The sequence below is a fragment of the Toxorhynchites rutilus genome, chromosome 2 (genome assembly GCF_029784135.1).
Source record: "Toxorhynchites rutilus septentrionalis strain SRP chromosome 2, ASM2978413v1, whole genome shotgun sequence".
Lineage (NCBI taxonomy): Eukaryota > Metazoa > Arthropoda > Insecta > Diptera > Culicidae > Toxorhynchites > Toxorhynchites rutilus.
In genome coordinates, this window is record NC_073745.1 from 154,502,496 (window position 1) to 154,515,003 (window position 12,508).

The window sequence follows — 12,508 nt, forward strand, 5'->3', positions numbered from 1 at the left end:
AGGAATGTGAAAAAATTCGTTATAAGCAATTTGCCTTTCGAAAAGTGTGCCTTCTGAAGCGCCCACCATAGCTAGCAAGTCCGCTTTCTCTTTCTCCGGAATCGAGCAATGAGAGGAAACCCATGCTAAGGTAATCTTGAATAATTTTTCGACCAAAACACTCAATAGATGTCTTATTCTTGTTAGGAAATAAGATGAGCGTATTTGTGTATTGATAAAATATAGTTTTCATGCTGAAATATCTTTTTTTCGTGCTTCGCACTCATTTTTAGTCATTTATTGTGTTATCCGCGATTTTCGTTATTCGCGATGAGCTAGCCAGACTATTCCGCGGATAACCGGGGTTCTACTGTAAATAAATTTCAGTCAACGAACCATCTCTGTTATTCGCCATATTTGTTGTTTTTCTTAGCAAAGTGGCTAACAGTTCAGTTCAGCTCTCTGTTTTAGGAGGCTTTAAACTTTGCAGTCCATTCGCCCCTAAAGTGGCTAACAACATTGATCTCAGTTGTTACAAATCTACATAGTGTAAACTATTGGAAAACACCGGAAAATGATAAAAACTGAACGATACACTCTGTCTCTGTTCTGATTTAGTAATTTTTTACATATCGTTCCATTGCAAATTCGATCAGCAAACCGAACATGATCGGAACAAGGATTCCCATATTTCTACTTGTTTCTTACTCCACTCAACAGATTTCATTTGCTATATTTCGATGAGTTGAACAAACATCGTCCAGAAAAGCATGCAATATGATAGGTCGAAGCCAAAAAACCAGCCAAAAAACGTTCACGCAAAGGTAGGTAACTCCGATTGAGAATCTTACACTGCACTGCTTTGTGGAAACGCAGCTGGGCAGTTAACACCAACGCTGATGCTGTACCCGTGCAAATCCAGGATGCCAAAGAGATCTGGCAGAGATTGCCCGAAATGCTGGGCATGTTCAGCAGAAATAACCTTTCCTATTATACACTTTCTAGATGGACATAAGTCACATGTTTCATATGAAACGATGCAGCATTATTCTGGTTTGTTTTCCACCAAATCACTAAGCCGCTGGACGCCAGCTTTTTCCTACTACACCCATACTTCGCTATACGGCCGCCCTTTATACGGCATTTCGCTAAAACGGCCCTCTTCAATTAAGTCAGGTTTTCGCTTTACGGCTTAAAATGATTCGTTATAATGGCAGAAATAACTTTTTTTCGATTTCGATATACAGCCATTTCATGTCAAACCGATGTAGTAGTTCTCAGATTTTCGTGAAAAGTGGTAGTTTTGTTCCTTGTCGGAAAATAGTGGTCCCGTGTTTCTTATTTTCCATAGAGGTGCCTATTTACATTTTAGGGTGTTCCGAAAAATCAACTTTTTCCCGTTTTTTCCAAAAATGACTTTTATCAAAAATTCATATCTTTTACACTTTGTGACAGGTCACCTGTTCGTTTATGTTGTTCGGGGTTCTATTTCAACCCACGGCATTAAAATATAGGAAAAAAAGGCAGAACACACATCTATGGGAAAAATAAATAAGCTACTTAGGGACATTTACACAATAATGAAACTATGCACCCAATTGATAAAAATAAAACCTATATGAAACGAAATAAAAATTTAATTAATAAAAGACGAGCTAGCTAGAATTAAAAGGACGGCGCACAGGCAACAAACATTACACGAAACCAGGGTTATATATAGGTTTCTATACAGCAGCCACTACACACCACAAAAGAAAAGGCTTTACGATTGGTACGAGTGAATTCCTGGCGGGATAAATCGATCCCAATGATTACTCGGCTGGTTGGAGGAAATTCCGGCCTGAGAAGATCGGACGAGCTTGAGACACGAGATAGAGAATAGACGTATTCCATCCATCATCGTTGATAAACCTGTCTGAAAAGTTGTGTTCAGACTCCACTAGATAAAAAGTCCGAGTTCATTTGTGCGCGAGTTCTGTGGTACGCGCTAGCAATAACTGTGCCGACAAACGGAAACGAGTGGAACATCCCGGTTTCTGTGCACCAGTCAAGGAACGGGAGTTCGAGGAGATATCGAGCCGAAAGAAGGAGCATTCTTATAACCAACCAGGGCAATATTCCGGTTAGAGCCAGGTCCAGAAGAGGCGGAGGATACGGCGATACAGAACACCCCTAACCAGTGCAACGTTTCGGTCTGGAACTGGTCCAGCGGATGCAGAGGCAGCGGCGGGCCCTGACACAATACCCAATACACCTGTGAGTACTGTAATACAAAATAGGAGCTAGGGAAGTAGGTCAGAACCGAGCTAATAAACGCCGTCTTGTTAGGTAACCTATAAGAGTGTGTTTTCCTTTACTAGCTAATATAGAAAGGCTGAAATTGAGCCATCCTTGGGAGAGAATATAAAGAGTCCATGCGGGCAACTGGACGTGACAGAAGGCTTAGTTTCAACTTCTGAACCAATTCAGATGATCGATGTATCGATATAGTGGTGGTTTGGTATGGAATTGCAATATATATACAAATATTTTAAGTAACATGAAGTTGTTTCATTTTTGTTTATGGATTATTGTTGATTTTCGGAGTCTATTATTATATAATGTACAAATGTATGTACTTGTTATGTATGTAATTTCGGTTTTAAATGAAATAAAAAGATAAAATCACAATTGAATAATAAGCCATGTTACATATTTTATAAATTTGGCATCGATCCGATTGAATTTGTATTGTAATAATTGATTCCTTATACGGTTTTCGCTTTACGGCCAAGATTCGTGGAACGGATTTAGGCCGTAAAGCAATGAGAAACATATAGAGGTGGAGCGAAGTATATCTATATTTGCAAGTAAAATATCGTGTCGTAATTATTTGCATTCAATATGGAATGTATATGGAAGAAACAAAACAATGTTGAAAGTACTCACGGTTGCATGATAATTACATTTTCGGTGAAATTTAGATTAATTGGCGATTACTATCTCACAACATACACACCGACACTGAGAGCCTTCGAAACATCAACTTCATAACGGTAAAATAATGAAACTTCGTTTGTTTCTATGAACGTGAGGGAGAGAAAATGGCACATGGAAATATCACTTTTATCCGTCTTTTTCGCCGTGATTTCACAAATATTCACTCCACGCTATCACATTAGCCTCATATTCAGCGGGAGCTCTACAAAAATGTACGTTTTTAATTGATAAATTACTTCCTGAACATAGCATTTTTTCATGGATGCGGTGGGCAATCAAAGATAAACATAACTACTGACGTCACTATTTGCGAAATAGTTATGGCAAAAACTCGACCATCTTCATTCCCTTTTTTCCAGGACATTGGCCGTAAAGCGAGGTATGGGTGTATTCCAAAACTTTCGGAATCAAGTTTTGATAGGATGGAGGGTCGACAATAACGGTGAAATACTTCCGAGGAAAGAAATGGCACCTCTTTTGAAACAAGCTGTTGATAGAATGGCGAACGTGCAATCGACATTGATAAACAGTTTCTTGCGATGTTGATTGTATCCGTTAGATCCTAATGCTGTTAATTGCTCAAGTCTTATTGCGGAATTCAGTAAAGCATCTTAAGCCGTATTGCCAATCATGAAAATGAATGAAACAGCAGAAGTGAAACAGCAACTAATCGCGCCTCGAATCGTTCTTATCGCCGGATCAGTTGAGCCTTTTTAGAAGTCGCCGTACCATCGGAGAGTAGTGAAGGACTGTAGAAGATACAAATCTCTATCATATATGGGCAAAAAAGCTGTGCACCCGTGGCCGAGTGGTTAGCGTCTCACATTATCATGCCAGAAAAAAAATCTCGTATCACATGATGCATTTAATCCTTCTTTTAGTATGCCGACTGTATCCACAAAACTCCGACTAAACGCCGTCTTGCAAAGCCAGCTATATTTGCCATATAGTGTCGGACAAAACATCAAGACCACTGTTCAAGAAAAAAAAAAAGAAAGTGACAAAACTTTGGGAAAGCATAATCCAATCCAGTGCTTCAATCCATTCATAATAATACTAGCCCACCCGGCAAACTTCGTCTCGCCCAAAATTTGTTTTTTGTTATCAATACTTTCAAACATTCACGTTTTCTTACTAAGCGCAAGTTCATGATTCCAATCGCAGAACTCTTCATTGATTGATCTTCTAATCGACCCCGTTGAATTTACCTTTTACTTAAAAATTCATCATTATAATATCCGATTATTTTCAGACACAATTTTCGTTCAAGATTTTTCAACCACTTGCATATAATATGTTTCTCCGTTACATGGAATAAATGTTTGATACAGAAAATATAGATAGAATAAAGACAGACTTCTCCCCTCTTCTCCCCTTAGAGAGGAAGAGGAGTGTCTATTCACCATAGAAACGTTCCGCGCCCCCTAAAATCTGACAGCCCACCCTAAGAGAGGGGGGAGGAGTGTCGAACCACCATAGAAATATTTATTGCATACTAAAACCTCCACATGCCAAATTTAGTTCCGTTTGCTTGATTAGTTCTTGAATTATGCGGAAATGTATGCTTCATTTGAATGGCAGCCCCCTCCCCCCTCAGAGAGACGGGAGGAGTGTCTATTCGCCATAGAAACGTTTTGTGTCCCCTAAAACCTTCGCATGCCAAATTTGGTATTTTCTTGATTAGTTTTCGAGTCATGCAGAAATTTGTCTTTCATTTGTATGGCAGCTCCCCCTTAGAGAGGGGGTGGAGTATCTAACCACCGTAAAAACATTTATTGCACCCTAAAACCTTCACATGCCAAATTTGGTTTCATATGCTTGATTAATTCTCGAGTAATGCAGAAATTTGTGTTTCATTTGTATGGCAGTCCCCCCTAAGAGAGGGGGAGGAGCATCTAATCACTCTTAAAAACATTTATTACACCCTAAAACACCCACATGCCAAATTTCGCTCCATTTGCTTGATTCATTCTCGAGTAATGCAGAAATTTGTGTTTCATTTGTATGGCAGCCCCCCTGAGAGAGGGGGTGGAGTGTCTAACCACCATAGAAACATTTATTGCACCCTAAAACCTCCATATGCCTAATTTCGTTCCATTTGCATGATTAATTCGCGAGTTATGAAGAAATTTGTGTTTCATTTGTATGTTAGCCACCAACCACCCCCCACCCCCTTAGAGAGGGGGGAGGGGTCTCAAACTATCATGAAAACCAGTCTTTCCAGATTTGTTGCGGTCGTGGAGGGCATTAAACACGAAAGTTTAGGATCGTCCCAAGTACTCGCGTTGGCTGCTGTCTACCTTGGACATTTTGCGGATAACAATCCATTATTTCCTTGCAATTATGAGCAGTGCGGTGAAAATTCATACTCAATCGAAAGAAACCGACGAAAATGACAAAGAATACCATTCGTCACCAAAGAAAGCATTGCTCGATCGCTTGAATTTGGCTGACCTTGTCAACTGAGATCCGAAAGGGTTCATTGTCGGTCACTAGTTCAAGTGATAGGAGAAAACGTAAATCTTAAATAACAGCATGAGAAAAGGCTTGAATGAAGGTGCGGTTATTCAATCGAATGGAAGGGATACAGTGAGAAAAGATCCATATGAGTGAAACATGCCCGTACATCAAGGTAGCCAATGAGCCCGCAATATTGGTGTGAAGAGAAGGGTTGTCAACTGATGACTGGTAGTATTTGTCGTTCGAATTCAAATGAATGAACTGATTATTAATTGATTTCAGCACTGATTATGGGCACGACCCATTTTTTGTTGACTGCAACTAGAAATCGAAAATTAAAACATTACATACTTCTTGTTTACATGATAAATACCTACCAGGATTTTCCCGCTCTCTTGACATTTCTTTTCAGTAAAGTTTGCCATTCCATAACGAAAAGATATATGATCTAACAACGAGTCGAAATTATTGAAATTTACTACCGAAATTCGGTGTCAATGGCCTCAATTTTTAGAGTGCTACGTCAAATTTATGGTCGTCATAATCGTCCTGCCAGATCAACGATTGAGCGTCTAGGGAAAAATTAGAATCCACATGCACAGTACAAAATGTTCCCGTGCCAGTGAGACAAAGAAGTGCCCTTAGTGCTAAGAATATTGCTACCGCTAGCGCATCAATTGAAGAAAACCCAAATCAGTCTCTTATACGTCATTCTCAAACGTTGGGCATCTCTGTGACGTTGTTGTGGCGAATATTGCGAAAAGATCTTGGACTACATCCTTACAAGATCAAATTGACGCAAGAACTGAAGCGCCTTGACCACCAGAAGCGTCTTATGTACGATAATTGGGCTGAGCAACAACTTGAAAATGATCCGGATTTTCATCAAAATCATCTTCAACAATGAGGCTCATTTCTGGCTGAAAATATGCGTTATTGGCCAGGCAGCAATCCGCATGTACTCCGTGAGTCACCATTGCATCCCGAGAAAATACGGTTTGGTGTGCTTTATGGTCCGGCGGCGTCATTGGGTTCGCTTCGAACTTAGCAAGAATCGGTGCAGCCGGGAGTTGGAGAACTACTGCTACGAACCGGGTTCATTCGCGTATCAATGTTGTGAATTAGATCCAATCTCTCCATGGGATGCAGCATCATTGTAAATAAATAAATGCAGTTTAAAATGGTAAGTTAGAGGCGAATGAACTTCAAAGTTTAAAGCCTCTTAAAAACAAAGAAAGAAAAGAAGAAATGGTAATTGGCCTAAATAAAAGAAACAAATGAGATAAGAAAGGTATTCGGTTTCAAGGCGGATACAAGTTGAAAATTGAGTTGATTAAAGAGTATCATTTACATTCAGCATGACAATCCAAGGATGTGATAAACGTTTTGAAATTCTAGTTTTTTTTGTAATTGAATTCATATTTTCCTTATTAGCTTCACAAGCGTAACAACTAGTAGTTTCTGTCCTATTATGTTGTTTTCGTATTTCATATTGTTGCATCAAGTTCACGTGTTTCAGCTTTGAAAAACTGTCGCCCACTATTGTGTAAAATTCACCAACGCGGGTAACTGTTCTTTAGATTTCATTGTATGTAACTGGTTAAATTGCATTGCATTTTGTTACGTTACTTCGCTTCGCGAAGAATTGAGTGTATCGTTCTCCAATGACGGATTGCAAGTTTGTGTTGGGTCAAATATATTATGTAGTATGTGTAGTTTCTGTAATAGCATCCGTTTCGTGAAAATTGATGGCTCAAATGTATGTTACGTTAAAGTAATAGGGAACAGTGATAAACTGCCTTTTCTCCACGAACCGAATAACACGCCCTCTCAATAAAGAATATTTGCACCATTCTAAACCTTTTTTTTATGTATATTTCCTTTCACTGAAACGCCGAAATGACCATAATCCGATACTCTGTGTAATATGTATTTTGCTAGCAATAGTAGTGTTGATTAAGGTAAATGTTTCCTAAAATTTGATGGTTTGCTTCTGAAACAATATGTCACAATTATCATTTTTTATGCTATCATATCAATGGGAGACCGAACTGGAGGTTCCTCGAATACATTTCACTTTTTGTTGATTATTTTTGCTAATAGCCTAGCAATCACATTGCTATGACAATTGATTGTGATTAAAACTGTATAACTGCTTTTTGGTAGAAATAACAAAACAAGATATCAAGAGAAACAGTTTAATATACTTTTTAATGGTTGTAGTGAACAATAAGCGCTTCACATCTAAAAAAACAACGTGTTCGCCTTCGCGTTTCTGCTTTAATTAAATTAAAGAGCAGTTTATTGTAGGTAAAATTATATTCTTTACAATCTACCGTCTCTCGCTCATACATCGTCTTACGTGCACACAGTTCTCACTAGCAAATATAGCTTTAATTACAATTGAAAAGAATGTACACAGCGCTCTTTCTTTAAAATATATCTGGACATTTGGACCAATCCTGCTTCGATTTGGCATCCCAATAGGTTCCCTTGAACACGTGCACCAAATTGTCGGTGCCGTCTTCTTTCTGTTTATTGAACCAGATCGGCTCATATGGCGGATATGGACGACCTTCCGCGGCTGCTTTCTCTGCCTCGGCTTCACGTTCTCGCCTCCGTGCACGTTGTTTCTCTTCCAGTCTACAATATTTGCAATGTTGTATTGTGTTAATCTTACTAATTCGAAATCAAACATCGTACCTTAATTTTTCCGTATTACTGTCATTCCATTTGCCCTCTTCCATCAAGCGCTGGTCAGGTCGCAGGCGTGTATCCGTTGGTGCCACATCCGTCTCGGGTTCATTCAACTGGCAAGCAAGCACTGTAAAGTTGTAACATTTTTCACAATCACTTGGAGGTAATCGTCGATTCCAAGCAGTTTTGTAATTGCCCGTCTTGTAAACAGGATTTTCCACAGAGCCGCTAGTGGAAGTAACCGGTGCGATTTCAATTTTACTGTCCCATGTGCCATTTATCACCCATTTAACCTGGCTGGAACTGTCCATTACCACACCCTTAACCCGCCGCTGCGTATCTCTCGTGAAATAGGAATACGGTAGATATTTCAGATGACATTTTACACCCTTTGCGTTGTTTTCGCCGAATATTTCCATATCCCCATGATTATCCACCCATAGCTTTCCTACGATTATGTTGTGGACCGTTGTTGTCACCTTCCGCCAGGTAAACTTGTTTCCGGTGGCAGGGAACTCGACATGGGCGTACCCTAGTGGAACAATTTGAATGTACTTGCCACGGAATTTGGAAGTCATCGTGAATTCCTGCCAGCACCTCCAGCCGCGCCCTTCGCAATATTGTGCCGCCATCGGTGGATGATGCGATACCTAGGGAATTAGGAATAATAATCATGTATAAACATAACCATTCAGTATTTTTTTTTAAATGATAAATAAATCTAAGACAAGGTATCTTAGAAATATTTCGAAAGCGTATAACTCTTTTTTATGTAATGATCCTTTGAGAAATAACAATAAAGTGCTTTGAAATATAGACATTTGTAAAGGAAACTCTTGTTGTTGATGAGCCCCGTCGTGGCGATCATAAAAGTCTTGTCTAATTTTTTTTTAAATGCGAGTTCTCTGGAAATCATGTACGGTTAAAATGTGGTAAAGCTAAATGTCAAACATTTTTTGATGCTAAATGTCTTATAATTGCACGAAACATCGATATTCACTGTTATCTCAAAAAAAAACTTTAAAATTTTTTTTTTTGAGAATCGAGTTTTTATGAGATAACTGTAAATCTCGACGCATCATGCAATTTTAAGACATTTAGCAAAAAAAATTAAACCCCCATTTCCAGTGATTTTTCGGTTTTCAAGAAACTCAAATTTTAATGTCTGCGACACTACTAAATGAAGTCCGATTGAGCTAATATTTTGCATTGGGTATTTTATCGTGTAAATCAACATTTCGCACGAAGTTTCATATAAAAAATCGGGATGATAATTTTCATTGGCACCCTAAACCATACGTTTTGCTTCGTTTCCCGTCCCAGAGTATCGATTTTTGACAGAATTTTTTTCCAGAAAACAGTAGATCTCGACGTTTCATGCAATTTTAAGACAATTAATTGAGGGGCTTAGAATGAAAAGGGTGTAAGTGATTTGATCGATTTCTCTACATCGACTCTCTCTCTCTTGGTCATAACTTAGCTGCAAATACATTCCCAGCTGTATTTAACAATGTGGAAGATAGGTCAGAACCTCATCTATCGGATACTATAGCAAACTTAAATTGGAACGTTTTTGCAGTTGAGTTATTAACTAAAGAAAAAGTTGATGAAGAGAAATCGAGCAAATCACTTACACCCCTTGCATTCTAAGCCCCTCAATTGTAAACCGACTACCAACGAGTAAACGTTGAAAAATATATTCTTACGAGAAGAAAACGTGTGTTTCGAAAACCATTCCGATATGTTCCGTCCGATATCTCCGTTACAATACCGTCATTATTTACATTCAATATGGAATGTATATAGAAGAAACAAAACATGTTTGATTAATCCCTTCCCGTATTATTTAATACGTCACACATCGAGTGATTCTGCTGAGTATTCTAGCGCCCTATGTTATGCAAGTACACAACGAATGATACTCGATGTTATACGGAAAAGGGTTAACTCACTTGTTGTCACGATGTTATGATCCAAAATGGCTTATGAAATCTTGTAAATGATTGTTTTTTTAATAAATAACAATTGTATTGTGACTTATTATTAATTGTTTTGTGACGGCAAAATAAGTCCAAGAGAATAGTTGACTGGACGGTGACGGTGACGTTATATGTGTAGCGCAATTGATTGGCATAACATTGACGTTGACTTTATATCCATGGCTAAACACATTTCCTTCAATAATAATAACTTCTCTTAGAACATGGAACATGCTGACAAAGCCTAATAAACTCATTTTTATGATGGTACCCGAGCTGGTGAAATTAGTTCTACCACTTATCAATCAAAGAACTATCAGGAATTTTCTCTTCCCTATTAACACATTAACGACCAAGCTGTAAGAATATTTTTTTAATGAAAGCCATTGGTGTTATCTAGATTATTAGTGTGCGTTAAATAAACCCCAATTTTCGAGAATAATTTTTCTCCAATCGGCGTATTCAAAAAAAAACATTTTGATGCCAAATGTCTTCAAATCGCATGAAACGTCGAGAACTACTGTCATTTCGAATTTTTTTTTTTTTTTTTGACATAAGACATAAGACGCAAGACTATGGGTCACTCTACGAAAGGTGTAACGATTCATTAAGAGATTTCAAACGCATATTACTCAAAATCATTATTGCGACATATGGAAATTTATCCAGCAATTTTTTGCTTGAAACACAAACAGAAATATGGTAGAAAAGATAAACAATTTGACGATTGAAATGGGTAGGGGAGGACGGGGGAAGACGGCCACCCGGGGTAAGATGACCACTCTCTAGATTATTGAAACAATCAACTATTGGACAATTGCAATATATTAGTTTGGTGTATTGCATTACACTCAATCATGTATACCAATTTTTGCGTGTGTATAGGTGAAACGTCATGATAAACAATAAAAATAAACTTTTCAGATGGCGACGAGCACCGATTTATTATTTTGCTTGCAAGAAATTTAGTGTTTTAGTGGTGAATATGGACAGCACATGAAACAAATGTTACAATAGTAAACACACCGGCCTGTTAAGTGTGTTTGTATAGAAAACGGTATGTTTTTAAAAGCATTTCATACAATTATTGAGACATTTTTGACTCATAGCGGGGGCAAGGTGGCCACTATTGTAAAAGATGTGATTTACCATAAACGCACCTTTGAACGCGCATAATTGACGAATTGAATGAGAACATCACACCGCTTGAATTGCTGGTTGAATAACTCAAGGCGCATTCATGATAAATTTGATGTTTTTTTTTCCTGATACCAAATATAATAATTTTTAATTGTGAAAATTTCGCAAGGGTTGCACATTAAGTACGGTATAGGTAATTCAGAAAAAGTAACACCTCCCGCTCTTGTCACGCTTGATCTAAAATACAACAAACCTGATATGTAGCACAATTTTGCCGGATTCAATCATCCTCTATACGCCTAGATTCTCGAGTAATTTCATGTGATCATCTCACCCTTAGTGGTGGCCAACTTGACCCTTCATGATTTTAGTAGCACCTTTTTAATACTTTTTTTAATTTATCATATAACATTTTGAAATAAAAAGAAAAACTTTTGAAAGTGAACGTGATTGCGGAAAACATCCTAAAGATCGATGTTGACATAATGAAATGCCTCAATTTTGTATGCATTGTGTTTAATGGTACTCTATGCATATGGTAGCGGTCTTACCCCGTCTTCCCCTATGTTTTTTTTTGATTGCACTAACCACGCGCTTTCCTTCTCCGACGAAACGAGCTTTTTGCCTACAATTCGGCATTAGCTCACAATGTGAGTCGATCACAAGTTATAATCCAATTTTTCAGACAAAGCATTTATACGTTGGCAGAATCAATGGAGGGATGATCTTGGAAGATGATTTTACTCTACTCTTCAAGTTCAAGTCAAATCCGAACGGTGGCGATGAAAGAAGGACCAGAACTAACGGAAAGCGATTAACCGGAGGTGTTATTTCGGTTGGTACAAGCAAAGGAAGTTCTACGCGGATCGGAAAACTACAATTCCCGAACGTTGTCGAGCGACCCGGAGCTGATCAGACTGAACCAATCGAAGCTGACGACGATCCGAGGGCTGCGGACCATGACAGCGACTACAAGGACGACGATGTCGCGGATGCGATTACTGAACAGGACAACGATAGATAACAGGACGCGATGCAGGTAAGGTACGAAGCCTTAACGGACAACCAAACGTGGGATTTCACTATGCTGCCAAACAGAAGAAAACCTCTATTCGGCGAGTGGATTTATAAAGTCAAGACGAACGCGGATGCATCTGTGGAGCGATAAAAAGCCCGCTTGGTCAGCTTCCGCAGATCAATGGCGTCTGCTACAATGAAACGGAAGAACTGATGGCGAAATTCAGTATGACTGACCTCAGTTCCTTGAAATGCGG

General features: G+C 38.6%; 1 protein-coding gene across 3 annotated transcripts in view; it reads right to left on the reverse strand.

The window, feature by feature from the left end:
* Window positions 1-7,602: 7,602 nt before the first annotated feature.
* Window positions 7,603-12,508, reverse strand: part of LOC129767271 (oxysterol-binding protein 1) — a 75,509-nt gene continuing 70,603 nt past the window's right edge. For all 3 annotated transcript variants that reach the window (XM_055767976.1, XM_055767975.1, XM_055767977.1), the window contains 2 exons: window positions 8,122-8,765; window positions 7,603-8,061 (listed from right to left, as the gene is read on the reverse strand). In XM_055767976.1, coding sequence (XP_055623951.1) covers window positions 7,851-8,061; window positions 8,122-8,765 — 855 coding nt within the window. In that variant the 3' untranslated portion in view covers window positions 7,603-7,850. The remainder of the gene's footprint in view (window positions 8,062-8,121; window positions 8,766-12,508) is intronic.